The sequence below is a fragment of the Euleptes europaea genome, chromosome 5, assembly GCF_029931775.1.
Source record: "Euleptes europaea isolate rEulEur1 chromosome 5, rEulEur1.hap1, whole genome shotgun sequence".
Lineage (NCBI taxonomy): Eukaryota > Metazoa > Chordata > Lepidosauria > Squamata > Sphaerodactylidae > Euleptes > Euleptes europaea.
In genome coordinates this window covers 35,208,744-35,228,252 of record NC_079316.1, presented here as the reverse complement: position 1 = coordinate 35,228,252, position 19,509 = coordinate 35,208,744, and the positions used below count along the sequence as shown (strand labels likewise).

The 19,509-nt window shown below is 45.5% G+C and overlaps 1 protein-coding gene across 4 annotated transcripts in view; it reads right to left on the bottom strand.

The window, feature by feature from the left end:
- Positions 1-19,509, bottom strand: part of TRIP12 (thyroid hormone receptor interactor 12) — a 112,173-nt gene that overhangs the window by 36,404 nt on the left and 56,260 nt on the right. For all 4 annotated transcript variants that reach the window (XM_056850242.1, XM_056850243.1, XM_056850244.1 and 1 more), the window contains 10 exons: positions 17,144-17,236; positions 16,812-16,973; positions 16,100-16,168; positions 15,840-16,005; positions 13,820-13,937; positions 13,563-13,719; positions 11,985-12,138; positions 11,137-11,365; positions 8,228-8,346; positions 6,783-6,990 (listed from right to left, as the gene is read on the bottom strand). In XM_056850242.1, the coding sequence (XP_056706220.1) occupies positions 6,783-6,990; positions 8,228-8,346; positions 11,137-11,365; positions 11,985-12,138; positions 13,563-13,719; positions 13,820-13,937; positions 15,840-16,005; positions 16,100-16,168; positions 16,812-16,973; positions 17,144-17,236 (1,475 nt within the window). The remainder of the gene's footprint in view (positions 1-6,782; positions 6,991-8,227; positions 8,347-11,136; positions 11,366-11,984; positions 12,139-13,562; positions 13,720-13,819; positions 13,938-15,839; positions 16,006-16,099; positions 16,169-16,811; positions 16,974-17,143; positions 17,237-19,509) is intronic.

Below are 19,509 nucleotides of genomic sequence, written 5' to 3'. Positions count from 1 at the left end.
GGTTTTATAGGATGTCATAAAAATTAAAGCCAGAGAGAGATGGACCGTACAACCTTTTCGGTTATTTGAGTGTCTGCTTCCAGATTACAACCGATAACAAGCACAAAAGAACAGTGTAATGACAACAGAAATTACAACCAGCATTTCCAAGTTTAACACAACATCTATTCACTTCTTTTCCTATCTGGTACCTATCACCTCTGGTAGTGGAAAGTGCCATCAAGTCACAGCTGAGTTATGGTGACCCTGTCAGGTTTTCAAGGCAAGAGACAAATAGAGGTAGTTTACCATTGCCTGCAACCCTTGGTCTTCCTTGGTGGTTGCCCATCCAAGTACTAAGTAGGGCTGACCCTGCTTTGCTTCCAAAATCTGACAAGACTGTACTAGCCAGGGCCATCCAGGTCAGATATTATTTCTTCTCAAGCATAAATAGAGCCTTGAATTACTTACCGTGAAGGCTCCTTCTGCTCTGAGATACAGAGGGCGTCATCAGCTCGGGTTATTTTCCTTTCCTTGCTAGGGAGGCAGAAATAAAAAATACCAGGCCTTCCTGTCTCCAGGGGGAAATGACCCCTTCCTTTCTGAGAGCTCCAGTCATTGAAGAGCAAAATCATAAGATAGACGGAAGAACCTAACTAGAATAACTGAACTACCCATGCATTTGAACCTCATGGAAATGTTTAACAACAGGAGTCAAATAACAAACTCCCCTGAAAAAACATTATTATAGTAACTATTCCTCTGTCTTCTCTCTTTTTTTTTTTTACAATTGCAATTGCAGGTACCATCAGGAGGAGAAGACGCCCTCCGTACCTCAGAGCAGGAGCCTTCACGGTAAGTAATTCAAGGCTCTTTCTCACTCTGAGGCAGGAGGGTGTCTTCAGCTCGGGACGTACCAGAGCTACTTAGGAATAGGGAGGGATCGATTAGGTATCCTGCACCTCCTGAAGCACCCTTCATCTGAAGTTGGTTGCTTCCTGGGCGAACAGGTCGACTCCGTAGTGCCTGAAGGTGGATACCGACGACCACGTCGCCACCTTACAGATTTGTTCTAGTGACACTCTTTGGTTAAAGGCTGCCGAGGTGGCCACACTCCTGATGGAACGGGCTGTGATGTTGAATGGTGTCTGGAGACCAGACACCCTGTAGGCGTGCGAGATACAATGCTTGATGGTGTTGCTGATTGCAGCCCTCGACATTGCTTTCCCCTTGTTGGGGGCAGTCAAGTTATGAAAAGGGAGTCAGAGGCTCTAATATATTGTGTACGCCTAATATAAATCTTCAGTGCCCTTTTGACATCCAAGGAGTGCCACTCCTTTTCTTGCTGGCTCGAGGGGGAGGAACGAAGGGAGGAACGAAGGTGGGTAGCACCACCTCCTGGTCATGATGAAAATGAGAATTGATCTTTGGCACAAATGAGAGATCAGTGCGTAGGATCCCTCTGTCCCGGCGGAAGACGCACAAATCGGGTCTGATGGATAACGCTCCAAGTTCTAACACCCTTCGTGCTGAAGTAATGGCGGTCAGAAACAAGGCCATTCTTAGCCACTTTAAGTCTACCACTCTAAGGGGTTCGAACGGAGGTTTGGTAAGAGCCTTTAAGACTTTAGGTTCCAAGCAGGGTATCTGTGTGTGACAGCCAGTGAGGAGGATTTGACACCTCAGGAATGCCTTGATATGAGGGTGGGCACTTATTGGATGGCCTGACAAGCGGAGAACGAGGGTGGCGATGGCAGCCAATTGACGCCGCATAGTTGAGATCTTGAGTCCCAATTTTCTTCCATCCTGGAGGAAGGATAGGATGTCTACTACTTTTGGTTTGAGCCGGTCCACGGTATTGCGGTACTGGTGCAACTTGGTTGCACCAAGTTGCAAAGGCCTTCCATGTGGCCCTGTAGATTCGTTGGGTGGATGGTCTCCTAGACGCGAGGATGGTGTCAACAACGTCAGAGTTGTACCCGAAGTTCAACAGCCTACGCCTCTCAACAGCCATACGGTCAGGTGGTACCACCCCGGGTCCGGGTGCCAGATGGGCCTCTGGAGAAGAAGGTCATGCCTGTCCGGGAGACGCCAGTGGCGTTGGATGGACATCTGTCGAAGCGCTGGGTACCATGGCCGCCTTGGCCACTCTGGAGCCATGAGGAGTACGGTGGCTTCTTGCATACGGATGCGTCTGAGGACTCTTGGGATTAGTGGGGGGGGAGGCGTAGAGGAGCCCCGGTGGCCAAGGGGACATAAGGGCATCCACTTCCTCCGTCCCCGTCTGATGGTACCTTGAGAAGAACCTGGGTAGATGCGAGTTGGATGGAGTCGCAAAAAGGTCCACTAGGAGTTTTTCGAACTTGAGGCAGATCTGACTGAAGACGTCCGTGTTCAAGGACCACTCGGCTTCGTCGAGGTGTTGACGGCTCAGCCAGTCCGCTTGCACGTTTAGAGTGTCCTGTATGTGTTCAGCTGTAATTGATGCTAGATGGAGTTCTGCCCAATCGAGGATCAGCGATGCCTGCTTGTGGAGCCTGGACGACCTTGAGCCGCCCTGTTTGTTGACGTCAGCTTTGGCCACCACGTTGTCGGTCTGATCAGAAGATATTTCCGGGATAGCTGAGGGCCAAAATGCAGTATGGCCTTGTGAATGGCCGTAATCTCCAAGAAGGTGATACTCTTGCCCATCTCTAGAGGTCCCCAGACCCCCTGAGCCGGTTGGTTTAGGAATGTGGCTCCCCAGCCCATCAGGCTGGCATCGGTAAAAAGCTGGACTGGCGGATCGTGCAGGAAAACCCAGGCCCCCTGACAGGCTGGATGGGACAGTCCACCATTTCAACCCTAGGATGGCCTGGGTTGAAAGAGTCAAGAGCTTGTTTCTCTTTCGGATGATGTCCTGCTGATGAACCCTGAGAAACCACTGGAGGGGTCTCGCGTGGTATCTGGCCCAAGGGATCGCTGGAATGCAAGCAACCATGTGGCCCTGTAGCTTGGCTAATGCCATGAGCCGAACCGATGTGGAGGCCGAGGTCCTCTTGGCCATGATGGAAATGGAGATCACCTTGTCCATGGGTAGGATGAGGCGATTGGAGAGGGTGTCGATGACCACCCCTAAGTGAACCAGTCTCTAGGATGGTGTAAGATGACTCTTTCCCCAGTTGATCAGGAACCCATGCTCCTGGAGAAGCTGGACGACTATTTGGGTGTGGATTAGACTGAGTTCCCTTGAAGGTGCGCATATTAAGCTGTTGTCCAGGTACGGGTATACCTGGACCCCCTGCTTCCGGGCCTCGACCATCAGGGTCACCAGGATCTTGGTAAAGACCCTGGGAGCGGAAAAAAGACCGAATGGGAGGGCGCGGAACTGATAATGGTCGCCCTGACAGATAAAACGGAGGAATCTCCGATGGTGCGGGTGGATTGGGACGTGGAGGTAAGCCTCTGTCAGGTCCACCAATGTTAGGAAGGCTCTTGGAGTCAAGGCCTCCATGATGGATCTGAGGGTCTCCATTCTGAACCTTCTGTAAAGGATGAATTTTGTTTACAAACTTGAGGTCCAGGATTGCCCTCCAGTCCCTGTTCCTTTCCGGGACCGTGAAAAACACGGAGTAAACCCCCGAGAAGCGCTCTGAGTGCTTGACTGGTTCGATGGCTTGGATGTCTCTTAAGTGTTGGACTGCCTCCTTTGTGTGTAGGAGTTTGTCTCCGCTGAGGGGGAGGGGCTTTGAGAAATTCTTATTGGGGGGACGGCGGAACTCGATTAGGTATCCCTGGTTGATTATTTGGGTCACCCAGTGGTCTGCGTGCGAGGCTTTCCACTTTTCCGCAAACGGAGTTAAGCGGCCACCCAGCAGAAGGGTCCCGGCATCACTGTTTGGTCTGCCGAGAACTGCCACCTGACTTATCAGCATTTGCCTGGTAGAAGCGTGGAGGTCTGGAATTGCGACCTCCCCTTCAAAAGGAGCTTCAATACGAATTCCAGGAGCCTCTCCTGTAATCACCTCGAAACCTTTGGAGGGTGTGAGAGGAACGAAAGGAGTGGGAGGATGCCCCTCTCTGATCCCTCCTACAACTCTTAGGGAGAGCTTTTTTCTTATCTCGGGTCTCAATTAAAATTGTGTCCAACTAGTTGTCATGAGCAGCAGGGATCTAGATACTGAACAGACACAGATCACGGCTGAGTTGGTAACAGAGGCAGAGGCGGGGCCCTGTCTCCTCTGAAGTTGGCAGTTTGCCTCCATCGGAGTCAGAAGTTCCCACTCCTCTCATGATTAATGATGAGGAGAGTCAGCCGGCAAGGTTAGAAGATTCACCCCCACAGATAGATAGGCTTAGGGAAAGATTACGCAAAGACTTAGCTACCCGTCGCAAGCAGGCACGGGAGTATAGATGGACACAAAGCCCTGAATACTGAGAGGAGCCAGGCTAGGTAACTGATGGGGCTAATGAGCACACTACCGGAGGATCATATAATCCCATGCTGTTGAAAGGTTTCTCCGTGGAAGAAACGATTCAGTTTCCGGACTGCTTCGCATCCACTTCGGCTCCTGACCCTCTCTCCGACCGGCTTGAATTCCTGGCACTCTGACCCTTGGCTTGATTGACGACTCTTCTTCTGGACACATTTGGACTCCTGTTTTGATCTCCACTAACTCGACCTTGGACCGCATGACTACCCAGTTTCCTAGCCCAGCCCGGGACCTGACACTGGTCTCCAAACAGCTTCTTGCCCTGATAAGGAAACCCCATAAGCTCTGTTTTGGAGTGAGGGTCAGCTTGCCAAGGGCGTAGCCAGAGGGCCCGTCTGGCAGCTAGTTGGGTAGCCATAGCCCTGGCTGAGAAGGAGAGCGTATCCAGAGTGGAGTATGCTAAAAAGGTAACGGTCTTTAGCACTCTGGAGACGCCCTCTGAGGCCTTCTTCTCTTTATCAGGTATAAGCTGTTGTAGCTTACACATCCAAACTATGGCAGCCCTGGATACTAGGGCTGACGTGACTGAGGCACTAACCGCCAGGGAGGAAGCCTCGTGAGCTCTTTTGAGGGTGAGCTCTGCTTTTCTGTCCAGTGGGTCCCGAATGGAGCCCATGCCATCTCTTGCCACTAGATCAAAGGAATGCAAAGCAGTAACCGGGGCTTCCACCACCAGGACCTGCAGCAACTGATTAGAAGCAGAGTCTAAGGTATAAAAATTTTTGGCAGTCACTGGCATTTGCTTGCTTGCCAGGGGCTTCTCCCACTCAGCCATAATTAGGGTTGTAAAGTATTCAGGGACTGGTATGACCCTAGGAGGCACGGAATGCCTGTGAAAAAACTCCCTGGAGCCTCTCAACTTGTCTGAGGGGTCCAATGCCGCTAGGGTCTTAGATAATAGGGAGGAGAAATCATCCTGTGAGAAAAGCCTGAGCTGTTTTTCCTCTGGTGGTGGGGAGTCTACTTCCTCGGGGGAAAACTCTCCCTCCTTCCTGTCCTCATCGTCAGAGGAACCGGGGGATGAACTGGCCCCCGGGCGCCTAAAATGAGATGGCATCTTGGACGTGTGAGGGTCTCTCTCTTCTCTAGGGGGCCCTCCATGATCCCGACTAGATCCTTCCAAGGGATCTTGAGAGATATTTAAGTCATGTACTGAGGGGGAGGAAGAGACCTGAATGGCCTGTAAGCCCTCCACAAATACACTATGAATTAAATTGGAAAGTTCCACTCTTAAAGCGGCAAGCCCTCCCTCTTCTGAATCCGCCGCCTGCGGTTGTACATTACCGCCCGAAGATCCCATTGGGGGTGCAGGTAGGGCTGGCGCGATGAATTGCCGGTCTGTCGCGATAGTCTGTGGAAGCGGCTGAGGGAAGGATTGTTCTCCCCCTGGGGGAGGAATGATCCGAGGCACTGGAATTGGAGTGCTAGGAGCCGCGGGCGACCGGCTAGCAGCCATGCCTGCTCTCTGGTGCTTGACGCTGCCCTCGGAGGGAGGGAGCCGATTGCTGGCGACCGGCTAGAAGCCGCGTCCGTCTTAACCCTCTCAGCTACGGAGGTGATCGTGCCGAAGCTCGGCACCCGGCTAGCAGCCGCAACGTGCTTTCGTGACACTCCCGATGTCTGGGAGCCTTTAGCCTTTTTCGCCCCCTTGTCCTTTTTAGATGGCGCCTTCTTGCGCTTCGACTCCTTAGTGGGAGAGTTACTGGATGAAGGACCACTGGCCGATCCTTCCGGCCCCTGCCCTGTGGCAGTAAGGAGTTCTGGGTCTAAGTCCGTTGACAAAATATATTCGTCGTTCGCGGACTCCATTTTTTTTTTGGGAGTGGGGAAGGGAATAAATACCTCAAAGACCCGGGAGTTCAACAAACGTGGTAGACTGACAAGGGGGGGAAAGAGACAATTAAAGGCTAACACTAAACCTAACTAAGCTTAAACTAATAAATTTCCTTTCTTAAAGTACGAGAAACTAATAAATTTCCTTTCTTAAAGTACGAGAAGGGCAGCAGGACGCTGCCAACACTGCTTCCCTTAACAAAGGCAGGAAATGAACTGGAGCTCTCAGAAAGGAGGGAGTCATTTCCCCCGGGAGACAGGAAGGCCTAGTATTTTTTATTCCTGCCTCCCTAGCAAGGAAAGGAAAATAACCCAAGCTGAAGACTCCCTCCTGCCTCAGAGCCATCCAGGTCAGATATTACCTCTTCTCAAGCATAAATGATGCACGCTCTTCAATATGCACATTAATGTGATCATTATGTGAGCATAACATGTTAAACAGGATAATTAACTGCAATCTAAGATTTTCTGGCATAAAGAGTAGTAAGGCACACTCACCCCTGTGGACTCAGGTCCAGAGAGTCTTCCCTGCTGTGCTGTAAGCTTGGAGAGCCCAAGTCTGCAGCTGCATTGCTAGCAGCAGTGGCTGTTCCAGTGCTTATTGTTGTTGTAGCACCCAGCGTTCCTGAGCCATTAGTGCATGCTTTTGGGGGACTCGTCAGCAAAGCCTCCGATTCCGCTAGATTTTTCACCTGGTGCATCACACCTTCCCAGCAAAAAACAAAACCCAAAATGAACACATTTAAAACTTGTCAAAAAAAAGGGGGGGAGGCTATTTTACAGAAAATATTCAGTAGGATTATTCACACAACAAATCAAGATTTACCACAAGAACAAGCCTGTGGAATCCTGTACCTACATTCTATCTCCCCTTTGCTGTTACAAAACTAAACGTTTCTGCAAGCAAACTACATCGTGTTCAGCCAAATTAGAAACTACAGTTTTCTGCAGAAGCGAGTAATTTCAAGGGAAGTCATTAGCCTGAGGCTCTCTCAGGTACTCTCTGCTAACAAACCATATGCGTTTATTACATGTAAAGCAAGCCTGAGTATTAACTCTGGCACAGAGACCTCTCCTCGTTGGCTGGGGATGGGCTCTGTTCTCTTCTTAGTTTGTGAAACCCTGTAAACCGTGTGTGTGTATGTAAAGTACCATCACGTTGCAGCTGACTTATAGCAACCCCATAGGGTTTTCAAGGCAAGAAGATCAATCGATAGATCGATTGATAAAATTTCACTCAAGATGCTTTTCCTTAACAAGGTTCCATATCTCTACAGTTACTTGACTTTATACAGTTAGCTGATATTTCATCTTTTCAATTTCCTTTATGTATTTAGGAGTTCATTTCATTTAACCCTCTGATTTTCTTCACCTTGAGATGCAAGCAGTATTGAACTCAAAAATTCATTTTGAAAAAAGTTAAAAGAAACTTATGGCTGCCCTCCATTGGACATGAACCAAATATCTAACAAGCTTATAGTTAATGCTAGCAATGTTCTCATGGCACTGTGTCATTTTTTGAATAAGATTAGGAAGACTGATTGAAATGAATTTACCAATGTATTTACTACCACTCCAAATCTATATTTATCACTAAATGGAAAAAAGACAAATTCCTAAGCATGCAAAACATGAGAAATCTTTCAAGTCCATTTCTGCATTACATGCACGGTTGTTTTGATTTGTTTGCTTGACCTGCAGAAGCTTATCTTCTGATAACACTGCTGTAACCCTCCCTGTGACTAAAGCAATGGGTACTTCCTGGAACAAGCATCAACTTGGAGGAAGGAATGGCTCAAATTTAAATGTAGAGGCCTATAAACTGAACATTTTGCTTGGAATGTTTTCAAGGATCTCAGTTATTCCTCCTTGCAGTATGCCACTCAGCTAAATCAGAGCTGCATTCATGCCAGAAGTCAGGATCAACTACAGATCAGTATTACCTTCTCTTCTGAAATAAACACTAAAGATGTCAGGTAACTTTTGCATTAAGATTTCTGCCATCTGAAGAGCTCCAACTACTATCTTCAGGTCTTGACTTGACAGCATGGAGGCAATATGACTGCAACAGAAAATTATATTGAAATGACTTGGAAAACACCGTTTAACAAAAATTATGTTGCTGCCACCATATGGCTTCATTCACATTGGCAGGAAAAAAGTATGTAGATTCCGGTGGTACCATCAGGGCCATTTCACACCTTACATAGTACCAAGTAAAGTTTGCCACAAAGCATATACTCAGCATGGAGCTGTAGCCAACCCCAGAGCATGCTTGTAGATTTGTATATGTAACCATACATTTGCCACATTCACACTTCCTGAATACTGTAACACACAGCAGCCATCAGTCTAGCAGTTGGAGGACAGGCTGCCTAGAGCCTGTTCTTTCACCACCACATACACTGTAACCAATCAACTGCATGGTTCAGACCAGTAACACGCCATGGTTTGTCATATGAATGAGCTTGAAGAATCTTGGTTTAGAAGGGATGGAAAGCAAGCCACAATTTATTACTTGGATGTGCCAAACTATGGTTTCCCACAAAAAGGAAGGTCTTTGAACACGTGAAGCTGCCTTATATTGAATCAGACCCTTGGTCCATCGAAGTCAGTATTGTCTACTCAATCTGGCAGAGGCTCTCCAGGGTCTCAGGCAGAGGTCTTTCACATCACCTACTTGCCTAGCCCCTTTAACTGGAGATGCCGGGGACTGAACCTGGGACCTTCTGCATACAAAGCAGAGGCTCTACCACTGAGCCATAGCCCATGTATGCACCAGTATGCAGACCAAGTTCTGTTCCTCCTTTACCTGTGAATCAGTTGAAACAGTGGACATTTTGACAAGCATCTGGAGCCTATAATGGGCTGGAATCGCTATAGTTTTAATTTAATCCAGACAAGACAGATGGGCTGGTCCTAAGACATTAACTCAGGAAGGTGGTATTTCTCCTGTTAATGGAGTTGCAGTTCCTCTTTAAACTTCAGGTATGCAGTCTGGGAATTTTTAGATCCAGCTCCAATGCTGAATACTCAGCTAATGCCTGTTTAATTGAGCACCTTTCATCAGCAAAGGATGGTGTGCCAATTGCAGCCTCTCCAGGAAAGAAGTGGTATTACCACAGTATCTATGCTCTAGTAACTTCCGAGTTCAGTTACTATAATGTGGAGTCCATGAGACTGGCTTTGAAGACTGTTCATAAACTTCAACAGGTTCAGAACCAGACAGCCATATTATTAACTGTTTTTGGCTGTAGAGAACATGTTTTGCCAATTTGAAAATAACTTCCAGCTGGTTTCCCAGAACAATTCAAAGTATCAGTATTGATCTATGACCCTAAACTAAAGACAGGTACAAATAATTGTGGACCACTGGGCAAAACATCCACAGTCTCCTTCTTTTCTCTCTCACGCTACCCCAGGTCAGTTTTAGGCTTTTTCCAACCTCATCTTCCAGCGCACATGTTTTGCTCCTTTCTACACCTGTTTTAAGCTCTGTTGGTATAGACAGGGCTAATAAGAGAATTGAGGAAATGCAAGATCGCCCCTACAGTATCACAAGAGCCTCTGGTGTGATATTCTGTTCCCAGACCTCGGTGCCTAACGTGTAAGAGGGAATAACAGTTACTACCTTGGTTCCCTCCCTCATCCCAGGCATCTGGAAACATAGTATCACCCCAAAGACCTTTGTCATACTGCCAGGGCAATCTCGAATTTTCTCAATTCTCTTTTTTGAACCCACCAGCACTTGAGGTAAAAGGAGCATAAAAGCTGCACTCAGCTATTCTGGCCTTGACCCCAAACAGACCCTTGCTCCCATCAAAACTCCCTGTCAATCTCTACCTTTAGCAGAGGCCCTTCCCAGAGGGCCTCCAGTTGTGAAGTTAGAGATAGTCTAATCTATGGTGACCTTTTGGTGGCAGTGGCCATATCTCTGCAGCAACACAAACATCCTTCTCTTTCTCCAAACTCCCTTCCCTATTCAGACTGGCCTAATGCTTGACCACGTATGGGGCAACCACTTTCAACTTCTTGCACATTTCATATTAGATGATCATTTGAAAGCACACAAAGGAGGAGGAGGACAGAAATCCATAGACAGATATGCCACACAAGAGCCGATTGGCACATAGGAATGAGGCATATTTATCATCACATTTGAACCATGCTAATGCTTTGTCACACCTCTAAATTTTCTCTTGTCTGCTATGGCAGCTTTGTACTTCAGCGATCTGAGAATTATACACCAAAAAATAATGCATATTTTTCTGTATGGCACTGGGTTTTTTTAAAGATACAGCTCCATGCATTTTATAAGTGCAACTGATAAGCAACTTGTGAACTTAGGCAGATCATGAGATGGAGGACAGGAAGGGCTGCGTCAGTGTTTGGCTCTTGTGGCCTTTTCTTTCATGCCCAGGGAAACGCTTCTTGCCACTCTGGGGTCAGGAAACAATTTTCCTCCAGGCCAGTTAGGCCAGGGATCCTGGAGGATTTTTTTTTGCCATCTTCTGAGCATGGAGTACAGGGGGAGCATGGTGTGAGGGGGGAGGCAGTTGTGAATCTCCTGCATTGTGTAAGGGGTTGGACTACATGACCCTGGGGTCCCTTCCAACTCTATTCTAACTTTACGTAATGAACAACCAATATTCACTCAAGATGTTAGCATAATATATTCCCCAAAAGAACACAATAGCCAAATGCTGAAGCCTTCATATGATACTTGGATCCTTCAGTGACAATTTGTACTGTGGGATATGTGCTCCTTTTCCAGCCAAAACTGACTGCTAGATTAAGAATCAGACTCTAACAGCCTTCAGAATTGGACTTACATAAAATGTGTGTAATTTACCTTGATACAGCATGGTTTTTCAGTACGTCCTTCAAAAGTTCAGCATCAGCAAAATATATTATCCTAAGAATTGCTCTAAGGCACTTGTGTCTAACAGCAGGTCCAGCTGAAGAACTGTACACTTCGTAGAGAACACCAAACAATGTTTTAATAAACGATTTAGCCAGTTCTGGGTCTTCTTTCATTAACTGTGCTCGAGCATCATCTTTCTTCAATTCTGGATGTCCACCTTCAGAAGAACAGATTGATTGTTGTGTCTTTGGAAAAGTTATTAATATCACAACCCACAAGCTGTACAGAAACTTTTCAGACTTAAGTGCATGAGTAGAAATATTATGTTCTTAAGGTATTACATTCTTTGACAGTGATGCAATTTGTTAAGCGAGTCTACTGTTTAGCTAACCCTTTGCTCTCTTTATTCTGCAAGGATTTATAATACTGTCAGATCTGGAATCTGCTGCAATTCCACACACTTTTGTATGGTACGATAATGTATCTGGTAAGAACGTCACCACAGAATGCAAATTAGCAGTGGGTACAATTCAATCTTACTAAGTCACCCCAGTCACTAGAGATATTATTACCCCAGAGGTTAGAATATGCAGCCCACCACATCATAACATGCAAAAGATGTAAAAATAAATTTGCTGGCTGAATTTTAAATAGACACTCACATAGAAGATTCAAAAGAGAAAGAGGCATACCCCTTGCACAACTGCAACACATGCAGCCTAAAGTGCAATCTCTTTCCCAGCAATACAACTGAAGCCACAAGATGTTACACAGGAAGTTGCTTTCAGTATGATGAAAGGAAATGTGGGGAGGATTTTTTAAAAAGAGATACTTACTAGTGTTAGTATTGGCTAGAGGATTCGGTTTTCTCTGAATGGCACGTGCTGTTCCAGTATCCTCATTGATTTGCTGCATAGAATTAAAGTCAATTGTATAAACACGCCCCAACGTAGACAAGCTTATCTCATCTTCACCGACCTGATGGGCTGCCTGAGGACAAAAACACAAGTACAGGAATCAAATGACATTCAGACTATTTCCTCTTCTGTTGTTGTAAGTATACAGCACCTGATTTAAGAGAAGGGTACTTTCAAGTGTGCTTAAAGTATTATCCAAAGGTATGTTGATACAAAGATATAGACTACAAAAAAAACACCTCTTTCTTTCACTTCAAGAGTATTTTGAATTAAACAGATATTATCAACAGAAAACAATCAAGTATGAATGTGTCTGACATCTTCATGAACAGACCCCACTCACAACTAATTAGGAATTCCTAAAAGGTTAATGCTGAATGGCACAGTGTGGGCAAAGAAAAGAATCCAACGCATGTGCTGCACTCGCAGTAAAGGTAGACAAAAAGGAATAGGAAGTAGGAGATCCTCCTAGTCCAGTTCTGGTCACCATATTTCAAGAAGAATATTGCATGGCTAGAAAAAAGTACAGAGGAAGGCAACCAAAATGATTAAGAAGCTGGAGCATCTTTCCCTATGAGGAAAAGCTAAGGCAGTGGTTCCCAAAGTGGGCAGTACCACCCCCTGGGGGGCGGTGGGATTACCTAGGGGGGCACTAAGAGGCAAGAGGGCAGCAGGGGGTGCTAAAGGTGGGCCCCTTCAACTGTGTTGTTGGATAGGGTAGTGGGTGTTGGGGTTGAGTTTGTGGAACCAAGGGGGCGGTGGCCCGAAAAGTTTGGGAGCAATTGAGCTAAGGAGTCCGGGACTTTTCAGTCTACCAAAAAAAAAAAAACAGCGATCAGAAGACTTGATAGGTGTTGATATTATGCATGGGGTAGAGAAATTTGCTAGAGCCATTTCTCCCTCTCCTATAATACTGGAACCTGGGGACACTCAACGAAGCTGATGGGCAATGGGTTCTGGACAGACAAAAGGAAATATCTTCTTTACTCAAAGAATAATTAAACATTGGGTTTCACTGTCAGCAGAGGTAGCGATGGCCATGTGCATAGATCGCTGTAAAAGGGGGTAAGACCGATTCACAGAGGATAGGCCCATCTGTAACTAACAGGAAGTGTCAGGGCCTCTATGCCATTTGTTGGTCCTCCAGGCCCATTGGTTGCCTGCTGTGTAAAACAGGATGATGGACTAGATGGACCACTGGTCTGATACAGCAGGGCTCTTCTTTTGTTCAGTGCTGGCTAAATCTTTAGACTCCTACTAGGAAGAACTTCTCTCCATCCAGTGTCTGAACCACTGGATAATGGCAAGTAGAGGAAAATGGCCTATTAGCAAAAGATCAAAATGGCCTATGTATGTTTACCCTGAACATAGCATTTTATCCCATAATTGAAGTTTGATAGTTGTTATACTGTGTATACATTTAGGACAAGGACCAACACCAGACATTTAGGCCCTCGTATAGAGTGGAGGTGTTAAGAGATAAGCTGCAGTTACTACCTCAATTATCCGGCTATCAATCCTGTTATAGGGATGCCAGAGTCCCCGGTCATCACGCCACTGCCATATTGCACCATCTGTGTTTTGTGCGTTCCCTTTCTTTAGCATAGTGTCAACAGCAAATATTCCTTCTTTAGGCAGGCATGGCATCAGTTCACTGGAAATGAGACATTGTTCCACATTAATTGTTACTTTTGTTAACAGCCTCTTAGCATATTAAGCAATGAGTGTCCTGAGGATAACTGGAGAAAACCTACCAGATAAGTGAAGTAAGCTCATACAGTTCTTGAGGGCTTCTTGGAACAAGGTCTATTTGTTCCTGACAACTTCCATTTGAGGCTCCACAAAGAAGAAAGTGAAGTGTTTCTGCAATATCTTTTAAAAAAAAGGATCATAGATTAATATTTTCAAAGCATTTTATGTACCTCTAAAAACAGAATGCTTTAGTTAAGAACTGTTTCAGGAAAAAAGCAATTTTCTTGAGAATCAACTTAACCTAAACAGGTTACTGACTGCAATCCAGACCCCTAGAGAGTAGATATGATGCTCCCATTGCTGGCCGCATCTGTAGAACTACTTGGATGTACAGATACGCATACCATTGCAAAAATGCAAGAGGAGAGTTCAAGTGGAGAGTGGTATTTGAGCACCTATCTGCACTTATCCCAAGTGAAATGATTACCTTGGAAGCTTTGTCAAGATCATTGGGATCACATACTGTACACACATTTGGCTATTTTCAGGGCTAGGAAGTCAGTGCATTTGGTAGGGGCAAAGGAGCTAGACTGCCAAGGGCTAGTACTACAAATTACATGAGCACCTCTCCCCAACACTGTGTAAAAGTGTAAGCATTGCAAAGCACAGTGCAAAGTCTGCCAAAATCTCCAAGCAACCAAGGCTGTATCTATATGAGAGCATTGTTTTCTTTCTCCGTTTCCCCCCTCAAGTTTCCTCTTTTGTCACTGTATGCGTCCAATTTGCTCTTTACACATTTACAGTCTCAACATGCCAAAAGCAGCGCAGGTATTACCTTTAAAGTCACCTACTTAAATTTACAGATTCAAGTAGCAAGCCCAAGGAATCCTTCATGTCACCAAGATTTTGAGTTATAACATCCCTATTAAATCCTGAAGCAGCAGTTTAAATCAGAACAGCTACATACCGTATTTTCCGGCGTATAAGACGACTTTTTAACCCAGGAAAATCTTCTCAAAAGTCGGGGGTCGTCTTATACGACGGATGTCGTCTTATAGGGCAGGTGCTGAATTCCGAGCCGTACTGGAGAATCTGCCTGGGGAGCCACCTCCGCTCTGTCCATGTCCTCCAGAGGAGGGAGGGGAGGCGAGGCCGGCGAGGGCGCTCGCTGCCCGGCTGGGAGTCGGAGCCAGGCGCGCCGGGGCGCACAGAGGGAAGCGCTCGGCCGCGCTCTGGCGGCGGCGCAAGGCAGGCAGGCAGGCGGCTGGCTGGGGCTGGGGCGGCCGCTCTCCCCGCGTCCTTCTCCGCCTCCTGGCTCCTGCCCACCCGCTCCGGCGTCGCGACTGCAGCCACGCCGCGCTCCAGCCCAGACTGAGGGTGGTTCGGGGCTGAGCAAATGCAGGCGGGTGGCCTGCGCGCTCCATCTCCTCCTCGGCTCCCCTGCCTCCCTCCCTCCCCACCTCCCTCCCTGCCTGCACGTTGGTGCGTCTGGCTCCGCTCTTGCAGCGCGGCCAAGAATGTGACCAACGACCCAGGCGGGGCTCTTCCAGGAACAGGCACCGCCTCCCCCCGGCCCAGCTTGGCAATTTTTTATTTGGTGTGTGTTGGAAGAGGGGTAGTCTTATACGGCGAGTATATCCCAAACTCTATATTTTAACTGGAAAAGTTGGGGGTCGTCTTATACGCCCAGTCGTCTTATACGCCGGAAAATACGGTATGTCAATATTTCTGCTGAAGACAAAAGGGGCACACTACTTATTTTACCGGCTAGGCACGTTTTCATATCTGCCACTGCTCGAAGAAGTGACTCATTGTGTTGTGCTGCTATTTCTGCCCATGTATTTCAAGAAATGCTGGTGGACTTTATTACCTTAATGCTAAACAATCCCTTAAAAACAAACTGAATTTACATTTCCCCTCTTTTATGTATCTATGAGTTAGACTGTAATTGTAATGTCTGGTGCAGCAGCTTCATTCACTTTTTTAATAAAAATTTAATCCAGAAATCCTGTAGGGTTGAACAGCCCTGGTATATACAGAATTCCGGGGGGGGGGGGGAGGAGACAAATGAAGGCAACTCACTTTGCTTCATAAGTTGAACTGCTAGTGTAGGACAGTTGGAACACATTAGGGAAAACATGCGCACCACCATGATGAACATCCCTGAGCTCAGAATCGGAGGAGTCACTACTAGGAGCTGCTGAATATTTGTGAGCAAATCCTTTGAGGCGACCTGCTGGAGTAAATTCTTTAAGAAAAGAAAGGAGGTTTAAAGAAGCTTCAAAGATAATCCAACCAAAACAACTCTAACAGGCTTCCAAAAAGAAGCAAGAAAATGTTACCTCCTCGTGCTGGAAGTTGTCCACTAGACGTGCAAAACAGAGGCAAGTGCTTTCCACTGACTTTTTGTCCTAAGGAGATTGAAGACAAATATTAGGTTTCAATATGCAGAGTTACAGCATGCCAGGCCCATCAAGAACTTTCTGGATCTGTTCTGTTTGGCATAGTGAGTTCTAGATCAAATCAAGCCTGAGTTCTACCTAGAAGCTACAGTGACTAAACCGAGGCTATTGTGCTTTGGTCACATCATGAGAAGACAAGAGTCACTAGAAAAGATAATGTGAGTAAGTTGAAGGCAGCAGGAAAAGAAGGAAGATCCAATATGAGAGGACTGACTCTATGATGGAAGCCATGGCCCTCAGTTTGCAAGACGTTAGTAAGCCTGTTAATGATAGGATGCTTTGGAGGTCATACATTCATAAGGTCACTGTCAGTTGGAAGCAACTTGACAGCACTTAACATACAACACAACTGGGAAAGAACAACAAAAACATATAGCCCAACTTTGACACCTGAACACTTAAAGCTTCAGCAGATTAGGCAAACCTGTTTCATCTTGGCTACAGAAACCACCTTAATATGAAGTATGACCTCCAAAACACTACACTATCCTGCCATTGAGGTGTAGGTAATTACCTACATAGCACATGTAAGACCCTTTACAGATAACAAAGACCTTCAAAAGATAGTTACAGTTGTCAAGCAGCTTCTGACCTGGTGAGTTAGCCTTTGTGTAAGCAATGGTAGAGAGTCTGCAACAAAGTGAAACTCATCAGGAGTGATGCTCTGGCAGCAGTTGGCAGCAATTGCCAAAGCATTCCTTTGGGCATTTATGCTGAAAAACTCCAGATACAGCAGACAGTCTGCCAAGCCTCCCTATAATACAAAAAAAGAAAAAGTGAAGCAGACACGGGTTTCCATACCAGTAAGAAAAATATACATGTTTCTGGAAGTAATGGCTGCTTTGGGAAGAACTCAAAAGCTCTGATATGACTAAGGAACAAAAAGATTTTCAAAATGCCTTTTTAATGTGAAGAAATACTTACTGCCTGCAGAATAGCTTTACTATGTCTGCGTGATAACATCTCCAAGGCAGTCAGTGCCTGCTCTGCCACATCAATACACTGAATAACTTGCAGCTAGAACAAATGAAAGCAATTTACTTAGTCTGTTTCAATGTGATATGAAAAAAGATTAGAAACTGATCTGTAATGTCAACCTTTTTGAAAAGCTCTGCTTCCCAACTGTATTTTAGTAGCTTTCATTACATTAAACATACTGTAGGTCCAATCCATGCTGTCACTTTATTTAATAATTTAATGTTTATATTCACTTAAGTAACAAAAGTGTGGTAGCTTTGCAGAACATTAAACGGTGAGATTTCTTTAACTGTTCCCCACCACCACCACCACAAAGATATTAATAGGCTTGGTTCTGATTCCCTTCTTAATCACATGCTTAGAAATGAAAGCCTATACAGGCTTCTTCAGTATTTGTGAGGAGCATTCTTAAATTGCACAAGGTCATAACAGTCTTCATCTGCCTCACATACATCATTTAGCATTTATGTTTAAATTCGCCTTAAAATCAAATGAAGGTCTCAGCAAGCAAAGAAATAAACCCAGAAACTGACTCCTTTAGAACATATCAGTCACAAACAAAGTCAGGAGGAATAACTAGACAGTGTAGGTCTGTAATGAGAAATATATTTGGCAATTTCTTATTAAGATATACTTACATAACTTGGATTTGGTTAACTGTCCATTAGTCCTGATTTTGCTGCGCTACTCCTTACTTTCTCAGGCAGTGACTGTTAAGTAGCACACATAGCCAGTAGGGGGTGGGGAAATGAAATTTGGTAGTGCTCAAAATCTTACAGCAAAGGCTGTTACCATATATGGAACGAGAAATGCCTGATGTTCAAGCTGGTTTCAGAAAAGGAAGAGGCACTAGAGATAATATTGCAAATATACGCTGGTTACTGGAGCGTACGAGAGAATTTCAGAAGAAAATCAGCTTGTGTTTCATAGATTACAGCAAAGCTTTTGACTGTGTGGATCATGAAAAGCTATGGCTGGTTTTAAAGGAAATGGGTGTGCCACTACATCTGATCGTTTTGATGCGCAACCTGTACTCTGGACAAGAGGCCACAGTTAGAACAGAATATGGAGAAACGGAATGGTTTCCAATTGGCAAAGGTGTCAGACAAGGATGTATTTTATCTCCCTATCTCTTCAATCTATATGCAGAACATATAATTAGGAAAGCTGGATTAGATTTAGATGAAGATGGAGTGAAAATTGGAGGGAGGAACATTAATAATTTGAGATATGCTGATGACACTACATTATTGGCAGAAAATAGTGACGATTTGAAACAACTACTGCTGAAAGTTAAAAGAGAAAGTGCCAAAGCAGGACTGCAGGTGAACATCAAGAAAACAAAAGTAATGACTACAGGAGAATTACACAACTTTAAGGTTGACAATGAGGAAATTGAAATTGTTCAAGACTTTCTATTCCTTGGCTCCACCATCAACCAAAAGGGAGACTGCAGCCAAGAAATTAGAAGGAGATTGAGACTGGGAAGGGCAGCCATGAAGGAGCTAGAAAAGATTTTGAAGTGTAAGGATGTGACTCTGGCCACCAAGACTAGATTAATTCATGCCATCATATTCCCTATTGCTATGTATGGGTGTGAAAGCTGGACAATGAAGAAAGCTGATAGGAAGAAAATAGATTCCTTTGAAATGTGGTGTTGGAGGAGAGTGTTACAGATTCCGTGGACTGCCAAAAAAACAAATCAGTGGGTTATAGATCAAATCAAGCCTGAACTGACCCTAGAAGCTAAAATGACTAAACTGAGGCTGTCGTATTCTGGTCACATCATGAGACGACAAGAGTCACTGGAAAAGACTGTCATGATAGGAAAAGTTGAGGGCAGCAGGAAAAGAGGAAGACCCAACAAGAGATGGATTGACTCAATAAAGGAAGCCACAGCCTTCAATTTGCAAGATCTGAGCAAGGCTGTCAAAGATAGGACATTTTGGAGGACTTTCATTCATAGGGTCGCCGTGAGTCGGAAGCGACTTGACAGCACTTAACACACACAGTACTAAATTACAACTAGTTAGCTTTTGCCTCTTGGACGTCAAATTTTTCAAGACTGATTTCTAATTAAGTTTCTTCTGCCTCAGATTCACTGGGTTGATTTATTTTTAATAAAGACCGATTTCTGTTTTTGCAGGGGTCTTGCTCATCCCGTACAGCCCTTCTCTTGACTTGAAGAGGCACAAGCAACCCAACCACAAGGATAACCAAGAACCAGACCCATTTTCTAATACTGGGGACTAGGGACACACCTGGGTTCTACAAGAATACACCTAGTCCATTAGGACAAGACCCAGGTCAAC